The 19,404-nt window shown below is 44.1% G+C and overlaps 1 protein-coding gene across 1 annotated transcript in view; it reads left to right on the top strand.

Moving 5' to 3' along the window:
* Positions 1–19,404, top strand: part of LOC140191124 (vascular cell adhesion protein 1-like) — a 69,785-nt gene that overhangs the window by 39,905 nt on the left and 10,476 nt on the right. Inside the window, exon 9 of the mRNA XM_072248230.1 lies at positions 16,263–16,544. Within this exon, the coding sequence (XP_072104331.1) occupies positions 16,263–16,544 (282 nt within the window). The remainder of the gene's footprint in view (positions 1–16,262; positions 16,545–19,404) is intronic.

Below are 19,404 nucleotides of genomic sequence, written 5' to 3'. Positions count from 1 at the left end.
AGTATTTATAGTCCTTTATTGTTTTACTATTATGATTAATGATATTTTTTCTGAGATAGATACTGAGGTGGGTATATCACTTTTTGCAGATGATGGAGCATTATGGATCAGAGGTAGAAATTTCAACTTAACTGTATATAGGATGTAATTTGCAATTAAAAAGGTTGAACAGTGAGTAAAATAGATGAAGTTTTAAATCTCTCAGTAGCTAAAACACATTAAATGTCTTACAAAAAGGTTTATAGACCTGCACTTAATTTGAAATATTATGGTCAAACACTTGAAGTGTCAATGGTAAGAAGTTTTGGCCTGTGTCTGATTATAAGCTGATATGGAAGCACCATCTCAGTAAAATAATTAACAAATGTAGAGGGGCATTAAATATCCTTAGGTGTCTATGTGGGTATTCTTGGGGTGCTACACAAAAAATCTCTAACCATTTACATAGAATATAGAACATAGGAATCTACAGCACATTACAGGCCCTTCGGCTCACAACAGTGTGCCGATCATGTAACCTACTCTAGAAACTGCCTAGAATTTTCCCACTGAATAGCCCTCTATTTTTCCAGGTCCCATGTGTCTATCTAGGAATCTCTTATAAGAACCTAATGTATCCATCTCTATCACCACCGCCGGCAGTGCATTCCATGCACCAATCACTCTCTGTGTGAAAAACTTACCTCTGACATCCCCTCTGTACCTACTTCCAGGCATGTTAAGACTATGCCCCTCGTGTTAGCCATTTCAAGCCTTGGAAAAAAACCTCTTGTTATTTACACGATCAATGCCTCTCATCATCTTATACATCTCTCTCAGGTCACGTCTCATCCTCCACTGCTCCAAGGAGCAAAGGCCAAGTCCACTCAACCTATTCTCATACGGCATGCTCTCCAATCCAGGCAACGTCCTTGTAAATCTCCTCTACACTCTCTCTATAGTATCCACATCCTTCCTGCAGTGAGGTGACCAGAAGTGAACACAGTACTCCAAGTGGGGTCTAACTAAGGTCTTTTATAGCTGTTACATTACCTCACAGCACTTGAACCCAGCGGTTGATGAGATGGAGGCCAACACACCATACGCCGCCGTAACAACACTGTCAACCTGCATAGCAGCTTTGAGTGTCCTATGGATATGGACCCCAAGATCTCTCTGATCCTATGCACTGCCAAGAGTATTACCATTAGTTTTATATTCTGTCTTCAAGTTGGACCTACTAAAATGAACCACTTCACACTTATCTGAGTTGAACTCCATCTGCCACTTCTCAGCCTAGTTCTGCATCCTATCGACGTTGCGCTGTAATCTCTGACAACCTTCCAGACCATCCACAACACCCCCAACTTTTGTGTCATCAGCAAACTTACTAATCCACCCTTCTACTTCCTCATCCAGGTCATTTATAAAAATCACAAAGAGGAGGGGTCCCAGAACAGATCCTCGGAGAACTTGTTTATTTATATTTTACCTATTTTATATTTGTTTATTTCGATCTGTACTTGATTATGGCTGTATGGCTTATGGATCAGCTTCGTCTTCAAATTTAAAATGTTTGGAGGTGATCCAAGCACAGATGTTAAGATTGTGTTGGGGAGCAGTAAGGCTGTCCCCTGTTTCAGCTTTACTTGTTGAAATAAGACAATTACCCTTACTGTTGTGGTGGCTGAAGTTGTTGTTAACATACCGGATTGATTTGAGAGGGCAGAGAAATGATCTCCCTGTTTAAAAAGTGTGTTGGAAGTCTGTTGGGAACATCACAAGAAGAGTGTTTTTGGTTCTTATGTGGTTGGGTTCTTATCACGTTAAGAATATGAGTTTGCTGGATTATGCAAGATGTCCCACTGCAGCTTTTTTGGTAACCCCACTGTGTTTTTTTCCAATGACCATAATTGATCTTAGGTTGCATGATTTAATGAAGTCCAAGGATCCTGAAATGCCTGAGAGTCTGTTGGTTTATCAATATGTTAAGGAAAATTATTGTGATACACTAACCATTTTTACGGATGGATCGAAAGATAATTTAACAGGGAATGTCAGTGTGGCTGTTTTGTGCCTGAGTTACAAGTAACGAAGAAATGTCTTATTAACATTTATCAGTATAGACTGCAGAGCTGGTTGCCGTCATTGGGTGGAGGAAATCCATCGTTGGAAAGTTATAATTTGTTCAGATTCTTTTCCAGTTTTGACTAGTCTGAAAACAGGTCATTCTAGCAGTAGGTCAGATTTACTGCTGGAAGTTCTTCGAACTTTATTTCATATTCAAAGTATTGGTTTACATGTCTACTTCTTGTGGGTCTCTGCACAGAGGGGTGTTGAGGGGAATGAGCAGATTGATTGGGCATATTAAGCTTAATTATTCCTTTTACCTTGTTGAAAAACATCACTCTGGGATGTGTAGCTTTTGTTATCATTATGAAACAGTTTAACACGCTATTTTAGCTTATCAGGTTGAAAGAAAGCAAATGCAAGATGGACTATTATCTTTGGGGTTTGACAGTTTTCATTTAAAAAACATTTATTTTTCAGTTTTCATTTACCACATTGTGGCAGACACTTTAATTCACGACATTGTTTATTTTCCGTTATTTAAAATCTACAGGGCATTTTGGAGTAATTTGGTTTTCAGTTGATAAAGAACTAGTAGGGGTTTTATTTCCCAACTCTCTACACCACACCAGTCCAGTTGGTGGTGGTAATGCACCTTTAAGTTGGACTGCCAACTGCCATTAAGAGTCAGAACAAGAAGGTTCTGTGGTCGATTGTCAGTTCAATTTTGGATTCTCATCTTGCGTTTAGTTTAGAACCCTGTCTTCTTCTCGGTCTCGTATCCGGTCTCGGATACTCCAGCACCTGTGTCCTTACTATCCCGCCTAGGGGCCTCATCATGGTACGATTGAGACAATAGACAATAGGTGCAGGAGTAGGCCATTCGGCCCTTTGAGACAGAACCACCATTCACTGTGATCATGGCTGATCATCTACAATCGGTATCCAGTTCCTGCTTTATCCCCATAACCTTTGATTCCGCTATCTTTAAGAGCTCTATCCATCTCTTTCTTGAAAACATCCAGAGACTTGGCCTCCACTGCCTTCCGGGGCAGAACATTCCACATATCCACCACTCTCTGGGTGAAAAAGTTTTCCTCAATTCCGTTCTAAATGATCTACCCCTTACTCTTAAACTGTGGCCTCTGATTCTGGACTCACCCATCAGCGGGAACATGCTTCCTGCCTCCAGCGTATCCAATCTCTTAATAATCTTATATGTTTCAATCAGATCCCCTCTCATCCTTCTAAATTCCAGTGCATTCAAGCCCAGTCACTCCAATCTTTTGACATATGACAGTCCCGCCATCCCAGGAATTAACCTTGTGAACCTATGCTTCACTCCCTCAATAGCAAGAATGTCCTTCCTCAAACTTGGAGACCATAACTGCACACAATACTCCAGGTGTGGTCTCACCAGGGCCCTGTACAGCTGCAGAAGGACCTCTTTGCTCCTATACTTAATTCCCCTTGTTATGAAGGCCAGCATGCCATTAGCTTCCTTCACTGCCTGCTGTACCTGCATGCTTGCTTTCAGTGACCGATGTACAAGAACACCTAGATCTCATTGTACTTCCCCTTTTCCTAAATTGACTCCATTTAGATAATAATCTGCCTTCCTGTTCTTACCAGCAAAGTGGATAACCTCACATTTATCCACATTAAACTGCATCTGCCATGCATTCGCCCACTCACCCAGCCTGTCCAAATCACACTTCATTCTCATAACATCCTCCTCACATTTCACACTGCCACCCAGCTTTGTGTCATCTGCAAATTTGCTAATGCTACTTTTCATCTCTTCATCTAAATCATTAATGTATATTGTAAACTGCTGCGGTCCCAGCACTGAACCCTGCGGTACCCCACTGGTCACCACCTACCATTCCGAAAGGGACCCATTGATCGCTACTCTTTGTTTCCTGTCAACCAGCCAATTTTCGAACCATGTCGGTACTCTGCCCCAATACCATGTGCCTTAATTTTGCCCACTAATCTCCTATGTGGGACTTTATCACAGGATTTCTGAAAGTCCAGGTACACTACATCCACTGGCTCTCCCTTGTCCATTTTCATAGTTACATCTTCAAAAAATTCCAGAAGATTAGTCAAGCACGATTTCCCCTTCGTAAATCCATGCTGACTCAGACCTATCCTGTTACTGCCATCCAAATGTGTCGTAATTTCATCTTTTATAATTGACTCCAGCATCTTTCCCACCACTGATGTCAGGCTAACTGGTCTATAATTCCCTGTTTTCTCTCTCGCTCCTTTCTTGGAAAGTGGGACAACATTAGCCACCCTCCAATCCATAGGAACTGATCCTGAATCTATAGAACATTGGAAAATGATTACCAATGCGTCCACGATTTCTAAAGCCACCTCCTTAAGTACCCTGGGATGCAGACCATCAGGTCCCCGGGACTTATCAGCCTTCAGACCCAACAGCCTATCCAGCACCATTTCCTGCCTAATATAAATTTCCTTCAGTTCATCCATTACCCTAGGTCCTTTGGCCACTATTATATCTGGGAGATTGTTCGTGTCTTCCCTAGTGAAGACAGATCCAAAGTACCTGTTCAACTCGTCTGCCATTTCCTTGTTCCCCATAATAAATTCACCTTTTTCTGTCTTCAAGGGCCCAATTTTGGTCTTAACTATTTTTTTCCTTTTCACATACCTAAAGAAGCTTTTACTATCCTCCGTTATATTCTTGGCTAGTTTACCTTCGTACCTCAATTTTTCTCTGGGTATTGCCTTTTTAATTATCTTCTGTTGCTCTTTAAAAGTTTCCCAATCCTCCGGCTTCCCACTCATTTTTGCTATGTTGTACTTCTTCTCTTTTATCTTTATACTGTCCTTTACTTCCCTTGTCAGCCACGGCCTCCCCTTACTTCCCTTAGGATCTTTCTTCCTCTTTGGAATGAACTGATCCTGCACCTTCTGCATTATTCCCAGAAACACTTGCCATTGTTGTTCCACTGTCATCCCTGCTAGGGTATTGTTCCATTGAACTTTGGCCATCTCCTCCCTCATAGCACCATAGTTCCCTTTGTTCAATTGTAATACTGATACTTCTGATTTTCCCTTCTCCCTCTCGATTTGTAGATTAAAACTTATCATATTATGGTCACTACCTCCTAATGGCTCCTTTACCTCGAGGTCCCTGATCAAATCCGGTTCATTGCACAACACTAAATCTAGAATTGCGTTCTCTCTGGTAGGCTCCAGTACAAGCTGTTCTAAGAATCCATCTCGGAGGGACTCCGCAAACTCCCTTTCTTGGGGTCCAGTACCAATCTGATTCTTCCAGTCTACCTGCATGTTGAAATCCCCCATAACAACTGTAGCATTACCTTTGCGACATGCCAATTTTAACTCTTGATTCAACTTACACCCTTCATCCAGACTACTGTTTGTGGGCCTGTAGGTAACTCCCATTAGGGTCTTTCTACCCTTAGAATTTCTCAGTTCTATCCATACTGACTCTACATCTCCTGATTCTATGTCCCCCCTTGCAAGGGACTGGCTATCATTCCTCACCAACAGAGCCACCCCACCCCCTCTGCCCATCAGTCTGTCTTTTCGATAGAACGTATACCCTTGAATATTCATTTCCCAGGTCCTGTCCACTTGAAGCCATGTCTCTGCTATTCCCACAACATCATACTTGCCAATTTCCAACTGTGTCCCAAGCTCATCTACTTTATTTCCTATATTTTGTGCATTCATATATAATACTTCTAATTCATTACTCCCTTCACCTTTCATATCAATTCCTATTTCATGTTTCCTATAACATGGATCCAGTGGGGTATTGGAGCCTTTTTGTCAGCTGTGGCCAGCCACAGCAAGAAGATGTCAAGACAGAGCCTGGAGATACACCACCTCCAGGTTGTCATGTGCTAACTATCAAAGGGAGAACTCCAGAGTCATTCAGGTGAGGCTATGGGTTGCTCTGCGGTACCAGTACAACTTCCGGCCCCAGAGAGATTCAGTAATGACCTGGTCTCTTGCCGTGGCTTCTTTACTCAATATTCATTGGTGTTCAACTGCCAGCCGTCCCACTACTCTTTGGAGAGCAGAAAGATGGCCTTAATGACCTCTGTCCTGACTGGGAGAGCCCTCACCTGAGCCACCGCGCATTGGGTGCGAGGGTCGGAGATTTGCTCCGATCTGGAGAAAATCATGGGTGCCATGAGGAGGGCGTTCCATCATCCTGCTGAAGCAAACAGAGATCGGACCGTCTGATGAAGGTGTGTCAGGGTAGTTGGTCAGCAGCCGACTACGTCACTGAGTTTCGGACTTTGGTCCAAGAGTGGTCTTGGTCACTCTCTACCACCACAGCCGCCCAAGCAAATTAAATGATACCCTTGGCTTGGGGAAGCTGGTAGAGGACTTGGAGGCTCTGATTGATCAGTCCATCGCCTTGATAATCGCTTGCCAGAGCGAGAGTAGGACTACCTCAAAAGGTCGGAGAGGGCTAATCCGAGCCTGGCCTCAATGTGTCACAGTTCCACGTCACGACCTCTGACAATGACTAGCCCATCTCCTGTTTCGGATCCTGTCAACCCATGCAAACCGGGCACGCCAGACCCTCCATCGATGAGAGGTTCCTGCGTTAGAGTTGGGGTCGCTGATATTACTGCGGGGAAGCAGGTCACCTGCGGGCCGAATGTCCGAAGTTCAGTGTCAGGTGGACTGTGATGGTTGCAGTCACCACTCCCAACCCCACAGGTTTCGGTGTCATGCTGAAGGCAGAGATCTCCTGGGGAAAGAATCCACAAAAGGAGAATTCTTTGTTTGGACCCAAGGGCAGCTGGTAATTTCCTGGATTTGGGGACTGCCCGTAACCTCAACATACCGCTGCAGGAGTTGAGCCAGCCTGTCATGGTCCAGTCCATGCAGTCCGCATTCCGGTTCACTGTCCGGTCCGTGGACTCAGGACTCCAGGTCTTCCAGCTGTCCCTTGTTTGAGTTAATCATAGACACCTGCTTCCCATCTTTGGGCTTGCAATATAAGTAGCCTTGGGGTTGAGTGTGGGTTGCTGGCTGGGAATTGATGTGTGAATGTGGTTTGGAACTTGTTGAGGGAAAGAGAGTGGGGAAGGAATGGGAATTGCTGGGAGGGGGTTGTGTGGGTCTGGTAATGGTGGACAAGATGGCAGGGGTTGAGGGAAACAAAGTGGAGAAGTAGTGGCGTAGGAATTTGGGATCAGAAGTCGGCAGCTGGGGAGAGATGGATTATTTTGAAGGGAGAAATAAAGGGAATGAGATAGTGAGGGGATGGATGAATGAAAACTGAGACAAAGGGAATAAAAGAATAAGAAATGACAGTGGAGAGAGCTCTGAAAGTGAGGAAGATGAACAAGTTCACAGAGTAGGTGTTGTCATAATTAGGTTTAATGAGAAGGCTCAGGAACATATGAAGAAAATTAACCTGTTTGTACTAACAAGAACTCTGACAAATAAGATAGGGGAAATAGTATTTGCAAAAGTCCTTAATGATGGCAACTTATTGGTAAGATGTGTGAATGAGGAATAACTTGAGAAAGCACTCAAGCTAAAAGAGATAGGAAAATGCAAGGTGGATTACACAGGGAGGGTGGGAGCACAAAATAGTGGTTGTAAAGGAGTGATCACGGGGGTACCAATGAGTATAAATATGGAGGAGTTAAAGAGGAATATCAAAGAAGGGAAAGTAATGAATGTTCAAAGACTGAAAACAACAAAGGAGGGAGTGAAAAAGGAAAGTGAATCAGTATTGATTGAATTTGAAGAAGGAGTGGCAAGGAAGGTGTTCCTGGGTTTCATGAGTTACTCAGTAAGGGTGTATGTGCCAAGGCCACTGAGGTGCTATAATTGTCAAAGGTTTGGATGCATAGCTAAAAACTGTAAAACGCAGAGGAGATGTGCTAGATGTGGGTATAATCATGAATATGGAAAGTGCGGAACAGGAGTGCAACCAAAATGCTGCAATTGTGGAGGAGCTCATAATGTGGCATATGGTGGGTGTGAGGTTATGAGACGGGAGAATAAAATTCAAGAAATAAGAGTGGAAAAAAAAATCACTTATGCAGAAGCTGTAAGAATGTCAAGAGAACAGAATAATGCTCCTAATGAACAGGGAGTAATAGGGATACGAGAGATGCAACAAAGAACGAATGACAGGATTTATGTAGACAAAAAGGCTCTAGTAACATTCATTGCAGGAGTGATTAATAGTACTGCTGAGGTAAAGTCAAAAAGTGACAAAATTCAGCTGGTGGTAAAAGCAGCAGTAAACCATTTACGGTTAATAGGACTGACATGGGAGGAAGTGAGGGAGAACCTCAGTAATCAGTCAAGCCAGGAAGTGTCATGAGTTGGTAAATACTAATTATGGTGATTCTTTTACAATGGAATGCAAGGAGCTTACTGGTCAATAGCCAGGAATTCAAGCACTTTATTAAAGAAATGGTTGTAGTGTGTATTCAGGAAACTTAGTTGAAACCAACTTTAGACTTTGTGATATATGGGTATACAATGATAAGGAAAGATAGAAATCTAGGGGGAGGAGGGGGTTGTGCTATGTTAATCAAGCAAGGTATACCATATACGGTACTGGAAAAAGGAAATGATCAGGAATACATAGTGGTGGAAGTGTGGGAGAGAGGGGAGGGAGTGGTTATAATTAACTACTACAATCCATGTAAAAGGTTGGATTTGGACAGCCTATTAAGGATACAAGGACAAAACAGCCATAAAGCAGTGTGGTGTGCAGATTTCAATGCTCATAGCACAATATGGGGGGATCAGATTACAGATCCAAATGGAAAGGTAATTGAAGATTTGATGGAAGAAAGGGATTTGGTGTGTATGAATGATGGTAGAGGTACAAGGATAGACATAACAACAGGAACTGAGTCAGTATTAGATATTACGTTAGTGTCTAATACGTTGGCTGCCGTTAGTAACTGGGGAGTTTGAACTGCTTCAACAGTAGGCAGTGAACACTACCCAGTTTTACGTTCAGTGGGTGAAAGAGTTGAATTAAGATGAGATGGTGGAATCCCAAAGTGGGTGTTTGGAAAAGCAGACTGGGGTAAGTTCCAGAAGTTGAGTGAAGAAGCATTGACAAAGATTGATATTTCTGGAAATATAGATGAATAAAACAGCCAGGTGACTTCAGCAATCATTATGGCAGCAGAAGGATCTATACCCAGGAGTAAAAATAGGATGAATAGAAAACTGGTACCACAGCGGACAGAGGAATGTTGTCAGGCTGTAAAAAACAGAAATAGAGCATTCAGGTTGGTTAAAAGAACCCATAATATGCAGCATTTAATATAAATATCAATATAAGAAAGCACAGGCAGTGGTGAGAAGAACTATACGTCAAGCTAAAAGGGCAAGTTGGAGGAGCTTTTGCAACAAAATAGGAAGAACAACACCTGTGGGAGAGGTATGGGGAATGATTAAGAGGATGGGAGGAGATAGAAGGGAATGGGAATATCCAGTAATGATATCTGAGGAGGAAACGACACTCTCCAGTAGGGATAAGGCTGAGATCATGGCCAAGTCATTTGTACAGATACACAGTTCAGAAAATTTGTCTGGAGAAGGAGAAGGGAAAGAACAATGAGTCAACACCCAGGTGTGTTAAACAGGAGGGAAGGAACAGATGATATAATTGATGATCCATTTACGTTAGCAGAAATGCTGAGAGCAATAAAGAGATCGAGACCAACCTCCCCAGGGAAAGATCTGATATTCTCTATGATGCTAAAAAATCTAGGAGAAGGAGCGCTCTTGAAGTTGCTGCATTTTTATAACAGTGTGGGAGGAGGGAAGATTACCAAGTGCATGGAAAGAAGCAGTAGTAATTCCAGTAAGGAAACCTGGCAAGGATCCATCAAAACCCACTAGCTACAGACCAATAGCGTTAACATCAAATATATGTAAGATAATGGAAAGGATGATAACAGAAAGGTTGTTGTATGAACTTGAGAAGAGGGGAATGCTGGCAAGTTATCAGAGTGGTTTTAGAAAGGCAAGGAATTCCATGGACTCAGTTATAAGGTTAGAGACTGAAATAAGGAAGGCCCAGGCAAATAAAGTAATAAATAAGGTAGTTGCAGTGTTTTTTGACATTGAAAAAGCCTATGGTATGATGTGGAAGGAAGGATTATTAATTAAACTGCACAAGATGGGGGTTGGTGGGAGAGTTTTCAATTGGATTAAAGATTTTTTGTTTGGTAGAAAAATTCAAGCTCGGATTGGATCAGAATTATCAAAACAGTACATAGTGGGAAATGGCACACCTCAAGGTAGTGTGATTAGCCCGTTACTTTTCATCATTATGATCAATGATGTCTTCACAAAGGTACCAGTGGATATAGGTAGGTCACTGTTTGCGGATGATGGGGCCTTGTGGAAAAGAGGCAGGAACATGGAGCATATAATCAGGAAACTACAAGAAGCAATTGATAAAGTGGTGGAGTGGGGTTATGATTGGGGATGTGGATTTTCAGTAGAAAAAACTCAAATTGTATTTTTTACCAGGAAAAGAATTGAGGTAGGGAAGAAGTTAAGGATGTATGAGATTGAATTAGAAAGGGTTGAATCATTTTAATTTCTGGGAGTTATATTTGATTCACGATTAACATGGGCAGACCATATCAGGAAAGTTGAGGAGAAATGTAAAAAAGGGAAAGTGGATGTGATTCAGGCTCAGGCTTTGAGAGTGTGCAATGGGGCTTTTAAAATGTCACCAGTGTCAGCCCTACAGGTAGAAATGGGAATAATGCCTTTGGAACTAAGAAGTTTGCAACTGATGGCAAACTACTGGGCTAACTTGCAGGGGCACAATGATTCTCATCCTGCTAAAGGAGTGTTGCAGGAGTGCTGGGAAAATGGGAGGTTTCAGAGGGATACCTTTAGTCTGGTAGGGAATGACATTGCTAAAGAATGTGGAGTGTTTGATCTAAGGCTAAGTCCTTCAGTAGTTTATCCGGTTGTAGCTCCATGGAAGCTTGTATGGCCCGACATAGACTGGCATTTGTTAGAGGTAAAAAGGAAAGGAAGATCTAAAACTGATTTGGTAAATGCATTTAACTGTCATGTGATGGAAACGTATAGTGATTATACTCACATTTATACGGATGGTGCGAAGGAACCTGAAACAGGAGTGACAGGGTTTGGGGTGGCTATACCAGCAAAAGAAATTAGAATCAGCAGAAGAACATCTATTAAGTTAGGGGTGTTTACAGTGGAGATGCTGGCAGTGTTGGTTGCATTGTGATGGGTGCAGAAAGCCAGACAAGTCAAAGCATTGATATGCTCAGATTCATCCTCAGTTCTAGCAAGTTTAAGGTCTTTTCACACAAACAGTCGGCAACCTGTACTTTATGAAATCCTTCAGTTAGTTGCAAGCATTGCAAATCAGGGAGGTCAGGTAAAATTTCTATGGGCTCCAGCACATGTAGGGGTGAAGGGGAATGAGAGGGTGGATGAGTTGGCAAAGAGGGTGTTAAAGAAAGAAAACATAGAAATGCACATTAGTATCAGTAAAGCAGAGGTTAAGTGTGTAATCTGGGAAAAAGTCAACCAAATGTGGCAAGAAAGATGGGACAGGGAGGGGGAAGGGAGGCATTTATATCAAATACAAAAAATGTGTTGCAGATACTAGGGTAGTTAGTGGAAACAGAAGAGAGGAAACTGTGTGGACTAGGTTAAGGCTGGGACACTGTGCATTAAACAAAACATTGAAAATGATAGGGAAACACAGGATTGTGTGAGGAATGTCAGGAAGAGGAGTCAGTAGAACATGTAGTTCTGAGTTGCAGCAAGTATGGGATACAGAGAGAGATGATGAGAATTAAACTAAGGGAATTGGGGGTGCAGGAATTCACATTAAAAGGGTTGCTGGGCATGGGTGAGAGAGCACAGGTTAGGGTATTTTTAACTTGCTTAAGGGGTACAGGGGTTTTTTATATGATATGACTGATAAACAGGAATAGGGAACTAGGATGGCCAAAGATGGGAGGATGAAGTATAGGTTAGGGGGTGTGTGTGTGTGTGTGTGTGTGTGTGAGAGAGAGAGAGAGAGATTGGGTGAAGGGATTTAGAATGTACGTCTATTGCACACTCTGGAGCAGAAGGTGGCGGTAATGCACCATTAAGCTGGGTGCCAACCGCCGTAAAACAAGACACAGGCAGACAGACAGTGCGGGCTGCTGGTTTGTCTTGTCAGTCCCCCTTGGAGCAACCTGCTGGTGGAAGGCTAGTCAAACCATTTGTGATCTCTAGGCCTGGTTGGAGGACCACTGCCTCATGGAGCCTTGTTGCCACTCGTTGGCGTGGTCTTTGCGGTATGGATTCGGCTGTTTCCCGGGCGAGCTGAGTGGCTGCCAGCCACCCCAAGCTAGGTAGGGATCTGGCTGTTTCCGCAGCCAGCTGAGGTTGCTGGCCGAACTGAGACTCGGAGCTTCCCCGGAGCAGAGATGGAACTGTCTGTTGTTCTTTGGTGTTTGTCTCTTCTTGTCCCTGCCTCTAGGGTAAGTCAGGCTGTTTTGCTCTTGCCCTGTGGGTGGAGGGGGGGGGGGGGTATCTGTCTTGTCTTGTCCTTGCCTCTGTTGGGTAAGTCTGGCTGTTCTACCATTACCTGATGGAGGGACCTGTCCCATCTTGGTGTGGAGATGAATTTGGGTCCTGGCTTGTCTTAGGATAAGTCCTGGCTCATGTTAGTGTCGTGTTAAAGATGAGTCCCGGCTTGTCGAAGGATAAGTCCTGGCTCTACGTTGATGTTTAGTTCCCAGTCGGGGTCTCAGCTCCAGCCTCTGAGTTATCAGCCTCCGCATTTCAAGACGAAGATCCCGCAGCCAAGCTCCAAGAGCCCAAGCCCCGAGGATCCCACAGCCAAGCTCCAAGAGCCCAAGCCCCCAGCCTGTCTCCAAGCTCAGGCCTCTAGACCCCAGCCACATCCCGTCCTTGAGCCACGTCATGTCCTTGCCTGGTTCTGGGGTCTGAGCCCGAGGCAAGACCCAGGTTCTGGGTCCTTGTCCAGTCTTGGGCTCGGAGTCCAAGCCTTGTCTCCTAGTCCATGGTTCCTAGTCCTGGTCCCGCTTTCCCTAACCCAAGTCTGCGTTCTTGTCCCTGTTCCTTGTCTGTATCCTGTCATGTCTCTACTCCAGTCAAGTCCTGTTCCTTGTACTTCAGAGTCTGTGTCTCACATTTGGGTCTGTTCCCAGCACCCCACCGTGACACAGCCCCTGCCTGCTATTGTCCTGGATGGCCTTCCGTTTGGTTCCGGGCAGATCCGGCAGCAGACTTCCATGACACTTCACACGCTCTGGATCTTTTCAATGAGTTCAAATTTCCTGGTCCCAATCATCTTATTTTCACTATGGATATCCAGTCCCTATACACTTCCATTCCCCCCACCTCCCAACCAGGAAAGCCTCTCCATTTCTTTCTGAACACCAGACCCAACCAGTTCCCCTCCACCACCACTCTTCCTCCGTCTGGCAGCTCCGGTCCTCGCTCTCAATAATTTCCCCTTCTGCGCCTTCAAACCAAAGGTGTAGCCATGGGCACTGGCATGGGTCCCTGCTATGCCTCCCTTTTTGTCGGCTACGTGGAACAGTCTATGTTCCAAGCCTGCACTGGTATCACTCTCCCACCTTTCCTACGCTCCATCGATGACAGCATTGCTGCTGCTTCCTGCGCCCCTGTCGAGCTCGTCAACTTTATCAACTTTGCCTCCAACTTCCACCCTGCCCTCAAATTTACCTGGTCCATTTCCAACATCTCCCTCCCATTTCTCAATCTGTCTCTATCTTTGGAGACTGCTTATCTACTAATGTCTTTTAATCCATTGATTCTCACAGCTACATGGACAAGACTTCTTCCCATCCTGTCCCTTGGAAAAAATATCATCCCCTTCTCTCAGTTCCATGGCATCTGCTCTCAGGATGAGGCTTTTCATCCCACTCGAAGGGGTGTCTCCCTTCAAAGAAAGGGGCTTCTCTTCCTCCACCATCAACGCTGCCCTCGCCCACATCTATTCCATTTCACATATCTCTGCCCTCGCGCCACCTTCCTGCCACCCCACCAGGGATAGGGTTCCTCTAGTTGTCACCTACCACCCCACAAGCCTTCATGTTCAGCACATAATTCTCTGTAACATCTGCCATTTCCAACAGGATCCGCCCCCCCCCCACATGCTTTCTGCTTTCCACGGGTACCGCTCCCTACATGACTCCCTTGTCCATTCGTCCACCCCCCCCCCCCCCACCACCACCACTGATCTCCCTCCTGGCACTTATTCTTGCAAGCGGAACAAGGCAACAAGTTCTCCACATCTCCACATGCCCCTACACTGCCTACCTCACTACCATTCAGGGCATCAAACAGTCCTACCAGGTGAGGCAACACATCACCTGCCAGTCTGTTGGGGTCATATACTGGGTGTGTGTGTGTGTGTGTGTCCCCGTGTGTGTGTCCTCCCCCCCCCTCTTCTCCCCCCCCATCGATCTTCAACTAAATACCACAAACTAACATTAATCAACATCGTAAGACTGTATCTTTTTACCCCTAGACTTAAAGAAGCTTGGTTTTTCAAATACATATATTTCCTCACTTACTGATATACTTATTCAGATATAATCGTTGCTGACCTGATTAATTTATCTTCACTTAGTTTACTGTATTGCGTAGTTACTAATAAATATTATTAGTTAATAGCAATACTGGACTCCAAAGTGTTTTCCATCTCTGCTGGTTCTTCATTCCCGTCACGGGGTTCGTGACACACCTATCACCCACTACCTTGTATTCTTCCCCTCCCACACCTTCTTACTCTGACTTCTCATCTTCTTTTCTTCAGTCCTGATGAAGAGTCTCAGCCTAAGAGATCGACTGTTTACTCTTTTCCATAGAAGCAGCATCTTGTGATGTTTGCAAAGAAAAAGAATTTATTGTACAGTATACCCTTCTCTGACACTAAATGTACCTATTGAAGCCTATTGATAGCCAACATTGGTCTTGCGGATGAGGTTAGAGGATCATGCAGAGGACACTAGTTTCTGTATCATTGAGTTTCCTCACATTATTCCCAATCATCTGGCACCATTGGCTGTCCCAGCATAACCCTCCCATAAACTGGAAAAGGAAGGGAGGATCATTGCATGGTGCTGTCACTGCAAGAAGGCATGTTTTTGGCTTGATAGTCCAACTTCCAGATTCTCCTACAAGGCCACACTCGGGTTGGAGAAGCAACTCCTTATAGTCCATTCGGGTGGTCTCCAACCTGATGGCATGATCATCGATATCTCCAACTTCGAGTAATTTGTTTCCCCTCCCCTTTTCTATTTCCCCTTCTGGATCCACCTCATACACTTTCTCTTCCTCACTTGCCAATCACTTCCCTGTATACACCCTTCTTCCTTCCCCTTTTTCCACTTTCCACTCCTACCAGATTCCTCCTTCAACCCTTAACATTTTCCACCTATCATGTTCCAGATTCTTGCCTTATCCCCACCTAACTTCTCACTTGGCTTCATCTATCACCTTCCAGCTTGGACTCCCTCTACCTTGTTCTGATTTTTCCCCCATTTCCTCACCAGTCTTGATGAGGGGTCTTGACCCTCTCCATAGATGCTGCCTGACCTGCTGAGTTCCTGAATGTTGTGTGTGTTCCCAGTAAGAACTGTAAATCAGTCAGAATTTTCCGTGTAGTGAAAGATGAAGTTGGACACCAGCATGCAGGAAACTCAACTGAACGTGATTGATAACTTCTGCTTGTGGAGTATGTGAACTCCTCCCACATGGGAGTGGCTGACTGAGTGGCAGAGAAATAAGACTATTAACTACCACTACGCCAGGAAGTAAATCAGTCAGAATTTCCTATGTAGTTAAAGCTGAAACTGAACAATCAAAATGAAGAAACAAACAGCTCACAAAGAAATAAAGAAGCAATTTGCAGTGAGACAACTGAAAAATATTTTAAAATTTGCAGAAATCCAGTGTTCTGGGTCAGGGATAAATGTTGGCTGTGATATTGGGAATTGTGTGGGGATTTTGATAATTATCCAGCCACATGACACACAGACGAGTGGATGTGATGTTCCAGACTGACCGTACAGATGCTTTAGCTACATTAGTCCAGTCAGGCAGAGGGAACGCAGGACTTGCTTTGAGAAAGTTTCTAGCAATGTTTTCTGTTGTTACAGCTTTCTCCAACCCTCAAATCCACATTCCGATCACCACTGAGGGTATTCCGGTGATTATTATCTGCAGTGTGTTTAACGTCTCAGGGGAACTTCAACTCAGACTGAAGAAGGGAAGTGAGATATTAGTGAACAGGTCAGCCAGTACTGGGCTGACTATCTACCACACTGTGAATCCACGAGCAGAGTTGAATGGACAGCAGTTCACCTGCGAGGCCGAGCTGACACTTCAACATCACTCCAACGCCATTGTTAAACGACAGTCCACCACTCTCACTGTCCATGGTGAGTGACATCACACTGGTACCACCGGGTAGTGATGAGTGGGGTTATCTGTTGCTAGTTATTTTCATTTTTTTTTTTTGTCTTTGTGGTATATATCAATGATTCTTTAAACAGAAATGTTTAAATAAGAATTCTGGATACGTGTTGAAGAAAGCATAGAACTACAGGAATTATCAACGGCCAAGTGTGAGGTTCAAGCTTTCAGTGAATAGTGGGCTATGACACTCAAAAGCTCAAATTTCATTCATTATCAAAGTGTGTATACATGCAAGCAATTAGCAGTCTGAACTGAAGTCCACAGAGTCCATCCACAGACCCTTGTTTCAGCACAGAGATGAGTAAACCTCGCCAGTAGCGAGCTGAACCGGCCTGACCCTCGCCTCGGGTCCCGACACCCCGATCACTTCAATCTGGCCCCACACCTAAATCTTTGTCCAAACATTAGGTTTGATCTCTTGGGTACACTCTGGGGCCTGGACCCTGCCTCCTCAGTTCGGCCTGTACCTGATCTTTCTGATTCGGGACTAAGAGAGTTGTAAAAGAGCGCCTGAAGGCTTTGTGTGTCAATGCAAGGAGCATTCATAATAAGGTGGATGAATTGAAAGTGCAGATTGTTATTAATGATTATGATATAGTTGGGATCACAGAGACATGGCTCCAGGGTGACCAGGGATGGGAGCTCAACGTTCAGGGATATTCAATATTCAGGAGGGATAGACATGAAGGAAGGGGAGGTGGGGTGGTGTTGCTGGTTAAAGAAGAGATTAACACAATAGAAAGGAAGGACATAAGCCGGGAAGATGTGGAATCGATATGGGTAGAGCTGCGTAACACTAAGGGGCAGAAGACGCTGGTGGGAGTTGTGTACAGGCCACCTAACAGTAGTAGTGAGGTCGGAGATGGTATTAAACAGGAAATTAGAAATGTGTGCAATAAAGGAACAGCAGTTATAATGGGTGACTTCAATCTACATGTAGATTGGGTGAACCAAATTGGTAAAGGTGCTGAGGAAGAGGATTTCTTGGAATGTATGCGGGATGGTTTTTTGAACCAACATGTCGAGGAACCGACTAGAGAGCAGGCTATTCTGGACTGGGTTTTGAGCAATGAGGAAGGGTTAATTAGCAATCTTGTTGTGAGAGGCCCCTTGGGTAAGAGTGACCATAATATGGTGGAATTCTTCATTAAGATGGAGAGTGACACAGTTAATTCAGAAACAAAGGTTCTGAACTTAAAGAGGGGTAACTTTGAAGGTATGAGACGTGAATTAGCTAAGATAGACTGGCAAATGACACTTAAAGGATTGACGGTGGATATGCAATGGCAAGCATTTAAAGGTTGCATGGATGAACTGCACCAAATGTTCATCCCAGTTTGGCAAAAGAATAAATCAAGGAAGGTAGTGCACCCGTGGCTGACAAGAGAAATTAGGGATAGTATCAATTCCAAAGAAGAAGCATACAAATTAGCCAGAGAAAGTGGCTCACCTGAGGACTGGGAGAAATTCAGAGTTCAGCAGAGGAGGACAAAGGGCTTAATTAGGAAGGGGAAAAAAGATTATGAGAGAAAACTGGCAGGCAACATAAAAACGGACTGTAAAAGCTTTTATAGATATGTAAAAAGGAAAAGACTGGTAAAGACAAATGTAGGTCCCCTGCAGACAGAAACAGGTGAATTGATTATGGGGAGCAAGGACATGGCAGACCAATTGAATAATTACTTTGGTTCTGTCTTTACTAAGGAGGACATAAATAATCTTCCAGAAATAGTAGGGGACAGAGGGTCCAGTGAGATGGAGGAACTGAGCGAAATACATGTTAGTAGGGAAGTGGTGTTAGGTAAATTGAAGGGATTGAAGGCAGATAAATCCCCAGGGCCAGATGGTCTGCATCCCAGGGTGCTTAAGGAAGTAGCCCAAGAAATAGTGGATGCATTAGTGATAATTTTTCAAAACTCGTTAGATTCTGGACTAGTTTCTGAGGATTGGAGGGTGGCTAATGTAACTCCACTTTTTAAAAAAGGAGGGAGAGAGAAACCGGGGAATTATAGACCGGTTAGCCTAACGTCGGTGGTGGGGAAACTGCAGGAGTCAGTTATCAAGGATGTGATAACAGCACATTTGGAAAGCGGTGAAATGATCGGACAAAGTCAGCATGGATTTGTGAAAGGAAAATCATGTCTGACGAATCTCATAGAATTTTTTGAGGATGTAACTAGTAGAGTGGATAGGGGAGAACCAGTGGATGTGGTATATTTGGATTTTCAGAAGGCTTTTGACAAGGTCCCACACAGGAGATTAGTGTGCAAACTTAAAGCACACGGTATTGGGGGTAAGGTATTGGTGTGGGTGGTGAGTTGGTTAGCAGACAGGAAGCAAAGAGTGGGAATAAACGGGACCTTTTCAGAATGGCAGGCGGTGACTAGTGGGGTACCGCAAGGCTCAGTGCTGGGACCCCAGTTGTTTACAATATATATTAATGACTTGGATGAGGGAATTAAATGCAGCATCTCCAAGTTTGCGGATGACATGAAGCTGGGTGGTAGTGTTAGCTGTGAGGAGGATGCTAAGAGGATGCAGGGTGACTTGGATAGGTTGGGTGAGTGGGCAAATTCATGGCAGATGCAATTTAATGTGGATAAATGTGAAGTTATCCACTTTGGTGGCAAAAATAGGAAAACAGATTATTATCTGAATGGTGGCCGATTAGGAAAAGGGGAGGTGCAACGAGACCTGGGTGTCATTATACACCAGTCATTGAAAGTGGGCATGCAGGTACAGCAGGCGGTGAAAAAGGCGAATGGTATGCTGGCATTTATAGCGAGAGGATTTGAGTACAGGAGCAGGGAGGTACTACTGCAG

This window comes from Mobula birostris, chromosome 32 (genome assembly GCF_030028105.1).
Source record: "Mobula birostris isolate sMobBir1 chromosome 32, sMobBir1.hap1, whole genome shotgun sequence".
In the NCBI taxonomy this organism is placed as follows: Eukaryota; Metazoa; Chordata; class Chondrichthyes; order Myliobatiformes; family Myliobatidae; genus Mobula; species Mobula birostris.
This window is presented reverse-complemented; position numbering and strand designations above follow the sequence as displayed.